Source organism: Haliotis rufescens, unplaced genomic scaffold (assembly GCF_023055435.1).
Source record: "Haliotis rufescens isolate VD_foot unplaced genomic scaffold, xgHalRufe1.0.p SCAF_1, whole genome shotgun sequence".
NCBI lineage: Eukaryota > Metazoa > Mollusca > Gastropoda > Lepetellida > Haliotidae > Haliotis > Haliotis rufescens.
In genome coordinates, this window is record NW_025963779.1 from 18,461,561 (window position 1) to 18,481,165 (window position 19,605).

Consider the following 19,605-nt stretch of genomic DNA (forward strand, 5'->3'; position numbering starts at 1 on the left):
TTTGCAATTGACTTTTATTAGGAGACCCCACTTTATACAGATCAATGACACTTGAGAACAGGCTTAGCGTAATGACTGTGTTCAAACTACTACAGGTACCTTGACGTTGCTACATGTAGATAAGGGAGACATCATCATACGGTGTATGGCGGGGATATTGTCGTACTGGGTGTAGATGTTTTACCCAATATATTTTTTAACATTTCCTAAACCTTTCACTGGATTTGAAGAAAAAAACGTGTCTCATAACAGTTTGCTTATTTCACGTTTCCTGACCGAACACAGCCATAAAACCTACTTGGGTGACATATTTGAAGACTACAAATATGACTGTTAAATGGTGTTTTATTGTGACCGCAAGATGTAGAGATATTTTACGGGATTGATAGTATTTTTTATTGAGTATGGGGAACTGATGTGACCAACAGAAGGTGAACTCATGTGACCAACAGAAGGTGAACTCATCTGACCAACAGAAGGTGAACTCACGTGACCAACAGAAGGTGAACCCATGTGACCAACAGAAGGTGAACTCATGTGACCAACAGAAGGTGAACCCATGTGACCAACAGAAGGTGAACTCATGTGACCAACAGAAGGTGAACTCATGTGACCAACAGAAGGTGAAATCATGTGACCAACAGAGGGTGAACTCATGTGACCAACAGAAGGTGAACTGATGTGAACTCATGTGACCAACAGAAGATGAACTGATGTGACCAACAGAAGGTGAACTGATGTGACCAACAGAAGGTGAAATAATGTGACCAACAGATGGTGAACTCATGTGACCAACAGAAGGTGAACTCATGTGACCAACAGAAGGTGAACTCATGTGACCAACAGAAGGTGAACTGATGTGAACTCATGTGACCAACAGAAGGTGAAATCATGTGACCAACAGAAGGTGAACTCATGTGACCAACAGAGGGTGAACTCATGTGACCAACAGAAGGTGAACTCATTGACCAACAGAAGGTGAACTGATGTGAACTCATGTGACCAACAGAAGGTGTACGTGATACTCCACCACAAACGTGAATGTTACCGTGATGCAATGTTTATGTGTAGATATACCGGAAGCGTGTTCGGGTTGTCTTTGAAGTGTCTATATTTAAACACACATACGTCAGGGAGGTATGTGCATCGTCAACTGCCATACAAACTGAGTTTATTCAGGAAGCAGCTGGGATTTCACTGCAGTTAACAGAAGATTTTAGCACAAAAACAAAATGGTCTCTGACGTCAATAACGGCAAGTCCGGATCGACACTGAGGTCTATGGGGGATAAGGATTGAACAAAGACTACAGTTTGCCGCAAACAAATTATACATTATTCAAACTAGCAACCGACTGCTTTGTTCTTTGTACATATACATGTGTGTGCATATTTGAAAACAGATGGAATAGAATGGAATTGTGATCTAAGCTTGAAGATTTTGTATCAGGTAACTTTCAGGCATGAATGTGTTTCAATTACCAAATATGATACATATAGTGGACTAGCAACAATTACCGTATGTATTGGTTTATAACCCTTCCCTCGTAAATACTAGGGACATATGTTTATAAATAGTGCGTGTTTACATGTAGAACACAGGTGGCCACATAGTGCGTATTTACATGTAGAACTTAAATAACATAGTACGTGTTTAAACGTAAGGCACAGATGGCAGTCGGAGCCATTGGCCACATAGTGCGTGTTTACGTGAAGAACTTTAATTACATAGTACGTGTTTACATGTAGAACACAGATAGGCGAGCGGAACGACTGACCTCATAGTGCGTGTTTACATGTAGAACACAGGTGACAATCAGAGCCACTGGCCACACAGTGCGTGTTTACATGTAGAACACAGGTAGCGAGCGGAGCCACTGGCCTCATAGTGCGTGTTTACATGTAGAACACAGGTGGCGAGCGGAACCACTGGCCTCATAGTGCGTGTTTACATGTAGAACACAGGTGGCGAGCGGAACCACTGGCCTCATAGTGCGTGTTTACATGTAGAACACAGGTGGCGAGCGGAACCACTGGCAACATTGTGCGAGTTTACATGTAGAACACAGGTGGCGAGCGGAACCACTGGCCTCATAGTGCGTGTTTACATGTAGAACACAGGTGGCGAGCGGAACCACTGGCCTCATAGTGCGTGTTTACATGTAGAACACAGGTGGCGAGCGGAACCACTGGCAACATTGTGCGAGTTTACATGTAGAACACAGGTGGCGAGCGGAACCACTGGCCTCATAGTGCGTGTTTACATGTAGAACACAGGTGGCGAGCGGAACCACTGGCAACATTGTGCGAGTTTACATGTAGAACACAGGTGGCGAGCGGAACCACTGGCCTCATAGTGCGAGTTTACATGTAGAACACAGGTGGCGAGCGGAACCACTGGCCTCATAGTGCGTGTTTACATGTAGAACACAGGTGGCGAGCGGAACCACTGGCCTCATAGTGCGTGTTTACATGTAGAACACAGGTGGCGAGCGGAACCACTGGCCTCATAGTGCGTGTTTACATGTAGAACACAGGTGGCGAGCGGAACCACTGGCAACATTGTGCGAGTTTACATGTAGAACACAGGTAGCGAGCGGAACCACTGGCCTCATAGTGCGTGTTTACATGTAGAACACAGGTGGCGAGCGGAACCACTGGCAACATTGTGCGAGTTTACATGTAGAACACAGGTGGCGAGCGGAACCACTGGCAACATTGTGCGAGTTTACATGTAGAACACAGGTGGCGAGCGGAACCACTGGCCTCATAGTGCGTGTTTACATGTAGAACACAGGTGGCGAGCGGAACCACTGGCCTCATAGTGCGTGTTTACATGTAGAACACAGGTGGCGAGCGGAACCACTGGCCTCATAGTGCGTGTTTACATGTAGAACACAGGTGGCGAGCGGAACCACTGGCAACATTGTGCGTGTTTACGTGTAGAACACAGGTGGCGAGCGGAACCACTGGCCTCATAGTGCGTGTTTACATGTAGAACACAGGTGGCGAGCGGAACCACCGGCAACATTGTGCGTGTTTACATGTAGAACACAGGTGGCGAACGGAACCACTGGCCTCATAGTGCGAGTTTACATGTAGAACACAGGTGGCGAGCGGAACCACCGGCAACATTGTGCGTGTTTACATGTAGAACACAGGTGGCGAGCGGAACCACTGGCAACATTGTGCGAGTTAACATGTAGAACACAGGTGGCGAGCGGAACCACTGGCAACATTGTGCGAGTTAACATGTAGAACACAGGTGGCGAGCGGAACCACCGGCAACATTGTGCGTGTTTACATGTAGAACACAGGTGGCGAGCGGAACCACTGGCCTCATAGTGCGTGTTTACATGTAGAACACAAGCTCCACTGGTTCGGTTTCCTTGGTCAAAGCTGAGCCGAATAAATTCACATAAAAAATTAAGGAGCTCTTTAGAGTATTCAACAGCAACGGACTTTGGTCTATATAGATATTATTGATAAAATGCATACATCTTCGTTCCTGTCTCGATTGAGTCAGTGAGGTAGGTTTGACGTTGCTTATTACACTCTCTACAGAAGAAAAGCCTAAAGGGACACAGGTCCCGGACGTTTTCAACTTTAGTGAACCCATGAGCACGCACAAACGGGGCGAATCTGAGATTCGAACTCATGATGAGCCGGTCTGACGATGCGGGAAGTGTTGAACGTCAAGATGGTATCGTTCAGGAAGAGGTTCAGGAAACTTAGTATGTATGTTTTGTAATGAGCCAGTAGATGAGTATTGGACATCATAGCCAACACATAACAGTCCCTCATGAAGCCTTATGGAGCCTTATGCCAAATGGAACCTTTAATATAGTAAACCAAACCTTGACTGATTTTGTGATCGTTGAAATGTGACCCAACACTAAATCAGCGGTCCATGCAGAAACTCAGCGTGTAGGGTCGACCTACCTCATCTTACAACACTCACGAAGTGCGTGGGGCCAATCCTATTGAAGCTCTAAAGGAATAGGCATAAGACGGATTTGATAAGAAAAGGCGTGATGGGCGACCACGGTGTACAGACCGGACGAGTCCGTTGCTAATATGCTTGTATTGATTGAGTATTGTTTCAGGTTAATCTATGCTTTGGAACCAATGTAATGCGATTTCTGACTGAATATTTGATGACTTAAACAAACTCTTCTTGTCAGCTGGGATATTTCATACTTGACTGATTGCATTTTCTTTGTAGACAGGTGTTCGTGGACCGTGAAATTACGCCTGCAGCAAAGATAGTTAGGGAGTCACGGTAAACGAGGTAACCTCCTTGCTCGTGTCTTTGATGTTGGAAAGTGCACGTAGTGTAACTACGAGATACACTGACGCAAGAACAGGTGCCTTCACATGATGTGGAAGGGCATATATCAGTCACAATGACAACCACGATCAAACAATCATCCCCGGTGTCCCTGGTGTCCCTGGTGTCCCTGCTCACACTATCTACCCTGGTGTCCCTGGTGTCCCTGCTCAGACTATCTACCCTGGTGTCCCTGGTGTCTCTGCTCACACTATCTACCCTGGAGTCCCTGGTGTCCATGCTTACACTATCTACCCTGGTGTCCCTGGTGTCCCTGCTCACACTATCTACCCTGGTGTCCTTGGTGTCCATGCTTACACTATCTACCCTGGTGTCCTTGGTGTACCTGCTCACACTATCTACCCTGGTGTCCCTGGTGTCTCTGCTCACACTATCTACCCTGGTGTCCTTGGTGTCCCTGCTCACACTATCTACCCTGGTGTCCCTGGTGTCCCTGCTCAGACTATCTACCCTGGTGTCCCTGGTGTCTCTGCTCACACTATCTACCCTGGAGTCCCTGGTGTCCATGCTTACACTATCTACCCTGGTGTCCCTGGTGTCCCTGCTCACACTATCTACCCTGGTGTCCTTGGTGTCCCTGCTTACACTATCTACCCTGGTGTCCCGGATGTCCCTGCTCACAATATCTACCCTGGTGTCCTTGGTGTCCATGCTTACACTATCTACCCTGGAGTCCATGGAGTCCCTGGTGTCCCTGTTTACACTATCTACCCTGGTGTCCTTGGTGTCCATGCTTACACTATCTACCCTGGTGTCCCTGGTGTCCCTGGTGTCCATGCTTACACTATCTACCCTGGTGTCCCTGGTGTTCCTGGTGCCCCTGCTCACACTATCTACCCTGGTGTCCCTGGTGTCCATGCTCACACTATCTACCCTGGTGTCCCTGGTGTCCATGCTCACACTATCTACCCTGGTGTTCCTGGTGCCCCTGCTCACACTATCTACCCTGGTGTCCTTGGTGTCCATGCTTACACTATCTACCCTGGTGTCCCTGGTGTCCCTGGTGTCCTTGGTGTCCCTCCTCACACTATCTACCCTGGTGTCCCTGGTGTTCCTGCTCACACTATCTACCCTGGTGTCCCTGGTGTTCCTGGTGCCCCTGCTCACACTATCTACCCTGGTGTCCTTGGTGTCCATGCTTACACTATCTACCCTGGTGTCCCTGGTGTCCTTGGTGTCCCTCCTCACACTATCTACCCTGGTGTCCCTGGTGTTCCTGCTCACACTATCTACCCTGGTGTCCCTGGTGTTCCTGGTGCCCCTGCTCACACTATCTACCCTGGTGTCCCTGTTTACACTATCTACCCTGGTGTCCTTGGTGTCCATGCTTACACTATCTACCCTGGTGTTCCTCGTGCCCCTGCACACACTATCTACCCTGGTGTCCCTGTTTACACTATCTACTCTGGTGTCCTTGGTGTCCATGCTTACATTATCTACCCTGGTGTCCCTGGTGTTCCTGGTGCCCCTGCTCACACTATCTACCCTGGTGTCCCTGTTTACACTATCTACCCTGGTGTCCCTGCTCACACTATCTACCCTGGTGTCCCTGTTTACACTATCTACCCTGGTGTCCCTGCTCACACTATCTACCCTGGTGTCCCTGTTTACACTATCTACCCTGGTGTCCCTGCTCACACTATCTACCCTGGTGTCCCTGTTTACACTATCTACCCTGGTGTCCCTGGTGTCCCTGGAGTCCCAGGGGTCCATGCTTACACTATCTACCCTGGTGTTCCTGGTGCCCCTGCACACACTATCTACCCTGGTGTCCCTGTTTACACTATCTACCCTGGTGTCCCTGCTCACACTATCTACCCTGGTGTCCCTGTTTACACTATCTACCCTGGTGTCCCTTGTGTCCCTGGTGTCCCTGTTGTCCATGCTTACACTATCTACCCTGGTGTCCCTGGTGTTCCTGGTGCCCCTGCTCACACTATCTACCCTGGTGTCCCTGTTTACACTATCTACCCTGGTGTCCCTGCTCACACTATCTACCCTGGTGTCCCTGTTTACACTATCTACCCTGGTGTCCCTTGTGTCCCTGGTGTCCCTGGTGTCCATGCTTACACTATCTACCCTAGTGTCCCTGGTGTTCCTGGTGCCCCTGCTCACACTATCTACCCTGGTGTCCCTGGTAGTCCTGGTGCCCCTGCTCACACTATCTACCCTGGTGTCCCTGGTGTTCCTGGTGCCCCTGCTCACACTATCTACCCTGGTGTCCCTGTTTACACTATCTACCCTGGTGTCCTTGGTGTCCATGCTTACACTATCTACCCTGGTGTTCCTGGTGCCCCTGCTCACACTATCTACCCTGGTGTCCCTGTTTACACTATCTACCCTGGTGTCCTTGGTGTCCATGCTTACACTATCTACCCTAGTGTCCCTGGTGTTCCTGGTGCCCCTGCTCACACTATCTACCCTGGTGTCCCTGTTTACACTATCTACTCTGATGTCCTTGGTGTCCATGCTTACACTATCTACCCTGGTGTCCCTGGTGTTCCTGGTGCCCCTGCTCACACTATCTACCCTGGTGTCCCTGGTAGTCCTGGTGCCCCTGCTCACACTATCTACCCTGGTGTCCCTGGTGTTCATGGTGCCCCTGCTCACACTATCTACCCTGGTGTCCCTGGTGTCCCTGGTTACACTGTCTACCCTGGTGTCCTTGGTGTCCCTGGTTACACTATCTACCCTGGTGTCCCTGGTGTTCATGGTGCCCCTGCTCACACTATCTACCCTGGTGTCCCTGATGTTCCTGGTGCCCCTGCTCACACTATCTACCCTGGTGTCCCTGCTCACACTATCTACCCTGGTGTCCATGGTTTCCCTCCTCACACGATCTACCCTGGTGTCTCTGCTCACACTATCTACCCTGGTGTCCTTGGTGTCCCTGCTCACACTATCTACCTTGGTTTCCCTGCTCACACTTTCTACCCTGGTGTCCCTGCTCACACTATCTACCCTGGTGAGCTTGGTGTCCCTGCTCACACTTTCTACCTTGGTTTCCCTGCTCACACTATCGACCCTGGTGTCCCTGGTGTCTCTGTTCACACTATCTACCCTGGTGTCCCTGGTGCCCCTGCTCACACTATCTACCCTGGTGTCCATGGTTTCCCTCCTCACACGATCTACCCTGGTGTCTCTGCTCACACTATCTACCCTGGTGTCCTTGGTGTCCCTGCTCACACTATCTACCCTGGTGAGCTTGGTGTCCCTGCTCACACTATCTACTTGGTTTCCCTGCTCACACTATCTACCCTGGTGTCCCTGGTGTCTCTGCTCACACTATCTACCCTGGTGTCCTTGGTGTCCATGCTCACACTTTCTATCCTGGTGTCCCTGATGTCCCTGCTCACACTATCTACCCTGGTGTCCCTGGTGTCCCCGCTCACACTATCTACCCTGGTGTCCTTGGTGTTTCTGCTCACACTATCTACCCTCGTGTCCCTGATGTCCCTGCTCACACTATCTTACCTGGTGTCCTTGGTGTTTCTGCTCACACTATCTACCCTCGTGTCCCTGATGTCCCTGTTCACACTATCTACCCTGGAATCCCTGGTGTTCCTGGTGTTCCTGGTGCCCCTGCTCCCACTATCTACCCTGGTGTCCCTGCTCACACGATCTACCCTGGTGTTCCTGCTCACACGATCTACCCTGGTGTTCCTGCTCACACTATCTACCCTGGTGTCCCTGCTCACACGATCTACCCTGGTGTTCCAGCTCACACGATCTACCCTGGTGTTCCTGCTCACACGATCTTCCCCCTGCTCACACTATCTACCCTGGTGTCCCTGCTCACACTATCTACCCTGGTGTCCCTGCTCACACGATCTACCCTGGTGTTCATGCTTACAATATCTACCCTGATGTCCATGCTTACAATATCTACCCTTCCCCATACGTCGTCTTACCCTCTAGCCCCTCACCCGTACGCCGTCTTACCTTCCATCCCCTCCCCTATACGCCGTCTTACCATCCATCCCCTCCCCCACACGCCGTCTTACCTTCCATCCCCTCCCCCATACGCCGTTGTACCTTTCAACCCATCCCCCATACGCCGTCTTACCTTCCATCCCCTCCCCCATACGCCGTTGTACCTTTCAACCCCTCCCCAATACGCCGCCGTTCGTACCTTCCATCCCCTCCCCCATACGCCGTCTTACCTTCCAACCCCTCCCCCATGCGCCGTCTTACCTTCCAACCCCTCCCTCATACGCCGTCTTACCTTCCAACCCCTCCCTCATACGCCGTCTTTACTTCCATCTACTCCACCATACGCCGTCTTACCTTCCAACCCCTCCCCCATGCGCCGTCTTACCTTCCAACCCCTCCCCCATGCGCCGTCTTACCTTCCAACCCCTCCCTCATACGCCGTCTTTACTTCCAACCCCTCCCCCATACGCCGTCTTTACTTCCAACCCCTCCCCCATACGCCGCCTTTACTTCCATTCCCTCCACCATACGCCGTCTTTACTTCCAACCCCTCCCCCATACGCCGTCTTTACATCCAACCCCTCCACCATACGCCGTCTTTACTTCCAACCCCTCCATCACACGCCGTCTTAACTTCCATCCCCTCCACCATACGCCGTCTTTACTTCCAACCCCTCCCCCATACGCCGTCTTTACTTCCAACCCCTCCCCCATACGCCGTCTTTACTTCCATCCCCTCCACCATACGCCGTCTTTACTTCCAACCCCTCCCCCATACGCCGTCTTTACTTCCATCCCCTCCACCATACGCCGTCTTTACTTCCATCCCCTCCCCCATACGCCGTCTTTACTTCCATTCCCTCCACCATACGCCGTCTTACTTCCATCCCCTCCACCACACGCCGTCTTACCTTCCATCCCCTCCCACACACGCCGTCTTACCCTCCAACCCCTCCCCCATACGCCGTCTTAACTTCCATCCCCTCCACCACACGCCGTCTTTACTTCCAACCCCTCCCCCATACGCCGTCTTACCCTCCAACCCCTCCACCATTAGCCGTCTTAACTTCCATCCCCTCCACCATACGCCGTCTTTACTTCCAACCTCTCCCCCATACGCCTTCTTTACTTCCAACCCCTCCACCATACGCCGTCTTTACTTCCAACCCCTCCACCATACGCCGTCTTAACTTCCATCCCCTCCACCATACGCCGTCTTTACTTCCAACCCCTCCCACATACGCCGTCTTTACTTCCAACCCCTCCCCCATACGCCGTCTTTACTTCCATCCCCTCCACCAAACGCCGTCTTTACTTCCAACCCCTCCCCCATACGCCGTCTTTACTTCCAACCCCTCCACCATACGCCGTCTTTACTTCCAACCCCTCCCCCATACGCCGTCTTTACTTCCAACCCCTCCACCATACGCCGTCTTAACTTCCATCCCCTCCATCATACGCCGTCTTAACTTCCATCCCCTCCCACACACGCCGTCTTACCCTCCAACCCCTCCCTCACACGCCGTCCTACCCTCGATTGTTTGTAAGCATTCCAATTTTATCGTCAATCAGCAAATGATGTGGATGCTGCTTACATCTTCTATGATTTATCGTGCAAGACATGATAGTGTCGAGAAATGTTCCAATGATTTATATTAATAATTAGTCATGTACTTTCTATCCGGCACAGGAACATTCATCAATTTACCCTCCACATACACCCTTCTGTCCGGTCATACCACTGACCCAAAGCGAGTCAGGGATGGTATTGACCACACCCTCCAATAACCGGAAACACACAATTGGTCATTCTCAACACTCTGACGCAATGAACCAGCACAGGGAGTGGGTGGTGCACGGTGCACAAGGGCAACATTACATGTAATTTCGTGCATGTCAATCAGGAAATATAAACAATACCTTGTGCAGCGTCACTTGTTTCCATGTCCGTCCACAGATCGTGTAATTACTAGTGAGAATAATCTAATTTCACAGCAGCGTGTTGGGTATCCCTTGCCTCTGCATCAGTGCAGCGCATACAACGCGGGAAGCCAGTCATATTGCACGGTGTGATTTTGACTGGAAACGCGTTTCCTTCCTTTGTGTGTCCTTCTTACACACACTGTACCATTCGCATTGTGAACTGCTATGACTAACTAGGAAGTAGAGTCATGCTTGGGGACAATATTTGAAACTACCCAGTGTCATTATACAGGAAGACATGCGCTCGTTTGCGAAACCAAAAATAGTGTCTCCTTATCTCATGTCGTAAGTTTGTTTGTTCGTTTGTTCGTTGTTTCACACTCAGCAATATTGCAGCTATTTGACGGCGGTCTGTAGATAATCGAGTCCGACCAGACAATCCAGTGATTGACATGATAAGCATTGACCTACGCAATTTGAAATCGATGAGATGCATGAGCCAAGTCAGTGAGCCTGACCAACTGATCCCGTTAGTCGACTCTTACAACAAGCATGGGTTACTGAAGACCATTTCCACCCAGGATTCTCACAGGGGTGTATTAACATATCATCAGGTTTAGAAATAATATTATGAACCAAGTGTATGTCCAAGTGAGACTTGGTCAAGCAAGATTCAGTTCCTATTCCACACGTTTAGGCAATATTCGGTACTGGTACACAATTGGTACTCGGTTTGATCTGAGGAAAGACGAGTAAGTGAGTGAATGTGACGCCACAGTCAGCAACATCACGCAGGCGTCCACTGGATGTGTTTTTTGACTAACCACACCAGTTGTTCACACCTTCCACGTTGTCATGGTACGACGACACACCAGGCCACACATTGTAGCCAATTACTCCTGTAGTCGCCTCCAACCAAAGGCGGTAGGTACCACGGCACCATGTTCCTACACACGAATCCTCCAGGGGAATCTATTGAGAATCTATCAACGCCAGAGCGACCCAAGAGCTAACACCACCATCCGTTCGGTCCTCAGCCTAGATTCAGACAGCAAACGAGATGTTTGAAATGTTGGCCATGTAGACCAATCGACGACGGATGATGTTATTGCTAGAAATATTGCATCCAGGAGTTCCCATAGGACTCATCCTACTGCTACCAATCTCTAGGTCATATAATCACAGGCGACTTCTCCATCATTAACAATAACAACCTTCGTCAGTAACACCAAAATATCGTGAGCAACCTCCTACCAATTGGGATCACAACTTTAAAATCAATATGGATGTTGTCGACGCATGTGCCAACAGAGAAGAAGAGCCTGTTGCATGTCCTTCAGTGTGGTTAGGTCAGTGCGTGGTGTTGTCATTGGTAGAATGCACAAACTAAAAAAGAGGAAACAGAAATGGAACAAACCCATTCTGTCCCAGCCAGTTGTCATCCAAAGTCAGGATATAAAAGCCCTATAAAGTATGTAGTTCTTCCCATTGACAAGGTCTCAAATATAATAACCATTATATGTAAGCATCACTATATTAATTGTTTAATCAAAGAACTTGGTATAAATGACATATCAAATAATACCACAAACCAGGCCAGTCTGTAAATTGAGGAAGAAATCGGCCCAAACCATGCATCAGTACCATCAACTTTAGACTTGACTTCAAAACTTGAAGACATCTCCATTCCTCCATAAAAACTCGTACAGAGAGATATATTTTGCTTGGTCCTGCTAATGTACCAACAAATCCCTGTCTAAAAGAATAACCATAATCCTCAATACAATCAAGGCAGGACTTTCTATATATTCACAGAAAGTATTTGAGACAAGTGGAATTAATACCATGTGGATTCTCAAAAACTCAAAGGATTAGTTTAACTTTTTGCAATCTCAGAAAAGAACCAGGATTAATTCTCTCAAAACATTTGACTTTTCAACACTGTGCACCTCTATCCCACATGATAAAAGGAAAACTTAATTCCTTGATCCATGGGGCTTTTCTTGCAAAACGTGGTGACCATAGTTACGTATCTAACTTCAGAGCTTCAGGTCAATTTGTCAAAAATGCCATCTGAAGAAAACAGTATGCGAAATGACGGAGTTCCTCATTGATAATTTGCAGGTAAGACATTTAGGCAAGAGGGAGGTATCCACATGGGCACCAATTGCTCTCCCCTTTTCACTGATGTGTTCCTTTGTGCATATGTGAATCAGCATTCCTGCTCGGATTTGCAATGTTAAAACAAGGTCATTTGGTCAAGACGTTGAACTTAAGCTTCAGGTGTATCGACAATCGGATATCGTTCAATAACCATCAAACATCAAATTCCCTTCCACTGATTTACCCACCTGGACTAGAAATAAAGGAGACCAGCGAGACCGCCGCATCTGTTACATATTTAGATCTATGCATAGAGATTCAGAGGGACAAAATACTCTCCACAAGACGGTATTACAAGAGGGATGACTTTACTTCAACTTTCCGTTTATATCGAGCAATGTTCCTGCAGCTACAGCCCTTGGTGTCTACATTTCACACCTTTTGAGGTACAATCGAGCAAGCTCTTTCTACCAAGATTTCAGACCCGTGAAGAATCCGGGGTAGAATAGGTCTTCGGCAACCCATGCTTGCCGTAAAAGGTGACTATGCTTGTCGTAAGAGGCGACTAACGGGATCGGGTGGTCAGGCTCGCTGACTTGGTTAATACATGTCATCGATCCCAATGGCTTGGATCGATGCTCATGATATTAATCACTGGATTGTCTGGTCCAGACTCGATTATTTTACAGACCGCCGTCATATAGCTGGAATATTGCTGAGTGCGGCGTTAAACAACAAACCAACCAACAAACCAAGATTTCAAAGAGCGTCATGCAACTCGTGCTCAGAAGTTGTTGGATGAAGATTACAACATTCAAGGTTTCAGTTAAGATTTCAAAACGTTATATGTGGACATGTGGAGGACATTTCCATATTTGACGCATCAGTGACAAGAGTGATGCCCTATTTGGACTTGTACCGTATGTTCCCGTGTTTTTTCAGGTGAACAATTGACTTGACTTTGCATGTGTTTGAGATGGGTGCCACTGGTGGGACAGGATACGCTCACCTTTTCGCGAACACCTGGTATCATCATTATTTGACAGTGATTCATAAACACAATCATGCTCATGATATACTCGGAATATTACACTCGACTTTGGGGGGCTAAAATTTCTTTTGAATATGGAAAGGATTTTGTCGCTTTTATTAATGATATATAGAGATAGTGCTTTCGTAAATAAATACTGTTTATATAACGGTTAAAGAGTAGTTATATATGCACATAAGTGGGCAGAGGTGGTGCAGGGGTCTAAGCGCCGTAAAATGTTATGCAGCATTTTTCCTAGCAATGTTTGCGTGAGTTCGAATCAAATATTTGCTCCGACGAAGATCCTTTATCTGTCAGTACCATACCATTACTCGTCGTGTTGACGAAAACGGTAAATATCTATGACCTGCATCACTCTATGTTGGCTTTCCATGCAATGGTATAACGGAAATTCTTCCTAGGGCAACTACGATAATTACCATCTCGGCAATGTAATATTTGTTTATGTTCCGGCTAATTTGCAGAAAAGTCCTTTCAAAAAACAGTTTCTGGTTGTGATTATTCGTACAATTATCTGGGCTCTGTGCTTTCTCAGAAGACCTTTCAAATGTTTGGGGTTTTTAAACTCCCAAAACCGTTTCCTAACTTGTTAATGCTCATGCGAGTGTGACCTTAACACAAAAACAAAATATTAATGCTGATGCCTTAGACAACATCTCAGTATATGAAACTGTTGTGGAAAAGTGAGTATTTCTGAAATCTTATCGATTATGAAGCCTTGATGATAAACACCGCTATCATCATGCATACCACACTATAGTATTTTGTGTTTTGTAGTTTTGGAGGATATACTTAGCCATGTTTAACATGCTGTAGTTGTGTTTCCTATATCGATGTCCTGTTTTGACCAGGGTCCCCTCCATCGCATTATTTAATTCCAATCTCACAATCTCAGAATTCTAGCAACGGACGACCGATAAACGCTTTCAAGCTGCATATACATACATGTATATATAAACGTCTGATTAAGTAATCCATAAGAAAGGTATACGATATATTCAAGAGGGCCCCATGGATAACGAGATTTATACACCTCTTATAATACTATATGACACAACGTGACTAATGGCGTGATCATTCCAACAATGACTTGTCTGTTGTAAGATGAATGGTCGTGACGTTTTCAAGGATATCTGTCAATTATTGTTTGAAAATGGATGTGGAAAAGTTTAAATAGCTGCATGTCAAAAACACTTGACAGGGATGAGTTATTAATATGAACTGTGTGATAAAGAAAGAAGTGGTATGAAACAGGTGGTTTCATTTTGAAACATTTTTTTAAATAATACACTTGGACGCCGTTCTTTAAGAAATTAAGTTTAATAACGCATCATCAAATTTATACGAAATTAAATATGTTTTAAGACAAAGAAATATCACGCTGTAACATGAACAACTATACAATTCGTGGGAATCTATGAATTGTCATAATTAATGTCGTACTTCAGCTTCGTGCATCTGATTACACGTTATATCTGTTCTGTAATCATCATCAACATCATCAACAAAGCCATTGACATTTATCACGGTGATGGATCGTAGACAAGTGAATACAGATCCGTGAAGAAGTAAGGACGTTCTGTTACGCAAGTCTAATCTTAGAGATTACTAAACGAGTTCCCGTTAGATAGGTTTTTATCGCGAGGGCATTTCAGAACGTGTGAGTCAGAATACCCCAAGTGAAACGTATGTATGTGTTTGCCAGTCCTAGCTTAAGGCTACTGCAACAACTCGGCGAGTTTTGGGATGCAAGCATATTGTGTCTATCGGGGGCACATAATCTGAATGGGTAAGGTGACATGGGGTTTAACGTCGCGTTCAAAAGTATTGCCCTTGCGTGTGTGTTTGTGTGTGTGTGTTGTTGTGTGTGTGTGTGTTTTTGTGTGTGTTTTTGTGTGTGTGTGTGTGTGTGTGTGTGTGTGTGTGTGTGTGTGTGTGTGTGTGTGTGTGTGTGGCTGCTTGTACTAATCAAGACTGTGTCGATTTCATAGTGCTCGCACACTGAGGTACCATGCCTCAGTTTAACATGAGCACCCCACTCAGACACAGTATACTGACTCCGAGCCGACCAGCCCTATTTAACTCCTTAATGTCGAGCGTCAGGCAGTGTAGCAACAAGTACCATCATTTAACCTCTTTTGGTATGACGCGGCCGGGGATCGAACCCCGGGCATTCCGTTCTCCAGGCAAACGCTCTACCACTAGACCATGGAGGCGATCTAATCTATCTGGGAGAGAGTTGTCTTGTTCACAGTTTCTGCCAACTCCACCATTCAAATAACCGGCTGAAGACCCACAGTAGTCCGGTCCGCTCGCATTGATATTACACCATGTTATCCTCCAAAGCACGGGCAATACAATGAGAACCGGTGCACACAGACAAGTGGTTGACAGCATGAACAAAGACCCTATAAGGCTGAAACAATGTCGATGTGAAATGAATGAATATGTTCAAAGATTACTTGAAGTAAACAGTTTCTGGGTGGGTAGATTTCACAAACAGTTTATTTTATGTTTGGTGCGGCTGTTAAAATACGGACACTACCGCGAGTTAACATCGGCGTCATTTCAGTCACACTACGGCGACTCCGTTATGGTTGGGTTTTTTGCGTAAACAATGTCTCTGTGAACTCTTATCCTGGAACGTGTGGTCTAGTGATTCGGTTTTGTCGTGACGTGCAGACAGCCTATAAGCCATCAGTTTACATCCACATAATTATGTGAGGGAGTTACGGAAGCGTACTGGGGCCAAGGTGATTTTTTTTTGTCTAAGTATCTCCTACGTAGGACTTAGTATCTTCTACGTAGGACTTAGTATCTCCTACGTAGGACTTAGTATGGCCTAGAATTACTATCTCCTACGTAGGACTTGGTATGGACTAGAATATTTATCTCCTACGTAGGACTTAGTATCTTCTACGTAGGACTTAGTATGGCCTATTATCACTATCTCCCACGTAGGACTTAGTATCTCCTACGTAGGACTTAGTATCTTCTACGTAGGACTAAGTATTTCCTACGTAGGACTTACTATCTCTTACGTAGGACTTAGTATGGCCTATAATCACTATCTCCTACGTAGGACTTAGTATCTTCTACGTAGGATTTAATATCTCTTACGTAGGACTTAGTATCTCCTACGTAGGAGATAATAAGTCTTACGTAGGGAGGCTGACACACGTCGTTTCGAGGTGATACAGACAAATAGAAGGTCAAACGCCATCGCCCGTCTGGTAATCCTAAACTTGCCTTTAGTAATGATATTCTTCCATGTGAATTTGTTTGAAAACAAAGTTATATCTAAGTGTTTCAACCACGATTACCGCAACCCTCTAACTGACCCCGTGTGTGTATTTCTCCAGACATATCTATCGGAGATCCGGCGTTTATTGAAGGTCCGGCGTCTATCGGAGATCCGGCGTTTATTGAAGGCCCGGCATCTATCGGAGACCTGGCGTTTATTGAAGGCCCGGCATCTATCGGAGACCTGGCGTTTAATGGAGACGGGTTATTAGGAGTTGTAAAGATAGGCCGCATAATGCTCGGGGCCACAAACCCACTGTAGTCCAATTCGGCGTCTATGGGAAACCCGGCGTCTATTGGAGAATAGGAGAGTGCTGTAGGCCCGGCGTTTATTGGAGATCTCGCGTCTGTTGGAGACCCGGCGTTTATTGAAGACTTGGCGTCTGTTGGAGACCCGGCGTTTATTGAAGACTTGGCGTCTGTTGGAGATCCGACGTTCAAAAGAGACAGCATATTTTAGGAGGTGAGTGAGTTAAATTTAACGCTGCTTTTAAGAGTATTCCAGTTATATCGCGGTGCTTATTGTGGGAGAAAAGCCCGAAGTGATGCAGGTCTCAGACGTTAACCACTTTAGGTATGTTGCTGAAAAAATCTAGAAACATAATCGAGGCGAACCAGGATTGGAACCCACAATCATAGGTTTCTGCACATTGAATTGCGGGGCCTAAGACGACTGGGCCACCCGTGGCCCCCTTAATGTTATGAAGATGGGCCACATGATACTCGGGGAGATTGGAGCCCTAGCGTACGGCGTTAAGTCTTGATCGGACCATTCAGTGTGCGCTTTCAAATTTGGATCATTCATTTACTGTTGTACTGAACCCCTATGTGTATACGATACACGGCGTCTAGCAGGGGAAATTCGGCATGTGTTGAAACTAGCAACGCAGAAATGTTTGTGTGTGGATGAATGACATAGTTTATAAGATTGTACACTGTTATGGGGTGTCGTGGTAACGCTTATGTTATATACTGCTGGCAGGGTTTAGTTGTATCGTAAATTTAGAAATTGTTCTGAACACATTTGGTATGGATTAATGTGCTGATGAACATTCAAAAAACATGTACATGCTGTGTATAGATTTGCAGTGACTCATTCAGGTGTAGTTATGAGAGTAGTAGGTGACGCATTAAAGTTGGTTCCAACGACAGGTTCATTATTTTGGATCCCAGTATAATATTTCTCTTCTGGTCACTATTTGTCCCAAAATGTCCAGAACTGGACGCCAGTCGCGGCAAGCATTTCTCCTGATACGAAAAATACAATCACCCATCCTACTTGAAAAATAACGGCACACAAAAATCCATTATTCATTTTATTTTTAAAAGTTCTTCTCTATCACACACAGACAGGTCAGCGTTTCGCAGAGGAACGTCCAAAAGTAATAAATTAGTTTTTTTCTACATTTAGGCACTACTATTAGGATTGTCTGTCCCATTTCTAGTTTGTTTGTTGTTTAACGCCGCACTTAGCTTAATTCCAGCTACATGTAAATAATCAAGTCTGGGCCAGACAAGCCAGTGATTGACATCATGAGCATCGATCTACGCAATTGGGATACGATGACATGCATCATCAACCAAGTCAGCGAGCCTGACCACCCGATCCCTTCATAGTCGTCTTTTACGGCAAGCATGGGTTGCTGAAGATCTATTCTACCCCGGGTCTTCAGGGGTCCTGTCCCATTTCTAAATCATGTTTAAGGTGTCCAATTAAAAAGGAAAACGAGTGTATGTGTCTCAATGCGAGAACGTGGTGGTGTTATCAACTCGCTTGCGAGGAGGCTGTAGGTAACCTCTTCAGTCACTGGTTGAGCGCTCAACACTTTCCCACAGGGGTTGAGTCACCCCTGTGACGTTATTAAACATGTCCTATCGTTTATATACGATGTGTTTTAATGTGCAGGCACAACAATGACTCAAACAAATCCACACGCCCACGCCCAGATCCAGCAACGGTATAAGTGCTATATGTTCCACGCATGCACGATACACAGAGTTTACTCATCATGCCCTCATCATGTTACATTTCATAACAGTCCTCGCTAACGCTGTACATCTGAATGAGAAATCGTGAGTTCAGCATAAAAGCAGGTCACCCATGGACATCTCCAGGTATGTTGTGAATGTATAGTTTCCCGAGCTGCCTTCCGTACAGGGACGCATACAAATAAACGGAAAAAATGTAACAGAAGTGTACTCACTGTGATTCAGCGCTACACTCGTCGTCAACAAGCGTGGTTATATAATGCGCTATCGCAACACAGTGTCGGTGGTGTCCTCTCGTCAGCTGGACCGAAGACTTAGCAAATATACCGCTTCTCTCCAAACCACTTGAGCTCTCTTATACATAAGCAAGGAGGCCCCTGTGCCCATATGTCTGTGTCTGTTTATGTTGAGACCAAGGAGAGGTTTGCTCAGGCGATGAATTGTTAATGTGTCGTTTTATTTGTGACATTCTAGCGTGACACTATTATAATCACAGTCCGGGGTACACAAGCATTGTCTCCTCTCTCCACCACCAGAGCATGACAGTAGAGTACATCAGGTCTTAAGTCGCGGCTCATCTGAACAGTCGTCCGATAACCTTTTTATCAGGTTTTCACTCAGGGAAAAAATAATGTCTGATTGTTTTCTGCTATTTGGGTAGGTTTGTTAACTATTAAAAGAACATCCTGTAACTCATAATGTGATGTGTATTGCTTTGGGTGAGTGAGTATGGTTTAACGCCGCTTTTAGCAATATTCCAGCAATATCACGGCGGGGGACACCAGAAATGGGCTTCACACATTGTACCCATGTCGGGAATCGAACCCGGGTCTTCGGCGTGACGAGCGAACGTTTTATCCACTAGGCTATCCGACCGCCCCTGTATTCCTTTGGACATGGATTGATGGGTCTACTTCTACATGAAATAAACTGCTGGGCAAAAGAAAGTACACC

The 19,605-nt window shown here is 46.7% G+C and overlaps 1 protein-coding gene across 1 annotated transcript in view; it reads right to left on the reverse strand.

The window, feature by feature from the left end:
* LOC124150117 (high affinity cAMP-specific and IBMX-insensitive 3',5'-cyclic phosphodiesterase 8B-like) overlaps nucleotides 1-10,446 on the reverse strand; it is a 263,092-nt gene extending 252,646 nt beyond the window's left edge. Inside the window, exon 1 of the mRNA XM_048392389.1 lies at nucleotides 10,203-10,446. Within this exon, the coding sequence (XP_048248346.1) occupies nucleotides 10,203-10,227 (25 nt within the window). The 5' untranslated portion in view covers nucleotides 10,228-10,446. The remainder of the gene's footprint in view (nucleotides 1-10,202) is intronic.
* Nucleotides 10,447-19,605: the final 9,159 nt, after the last annotated feature.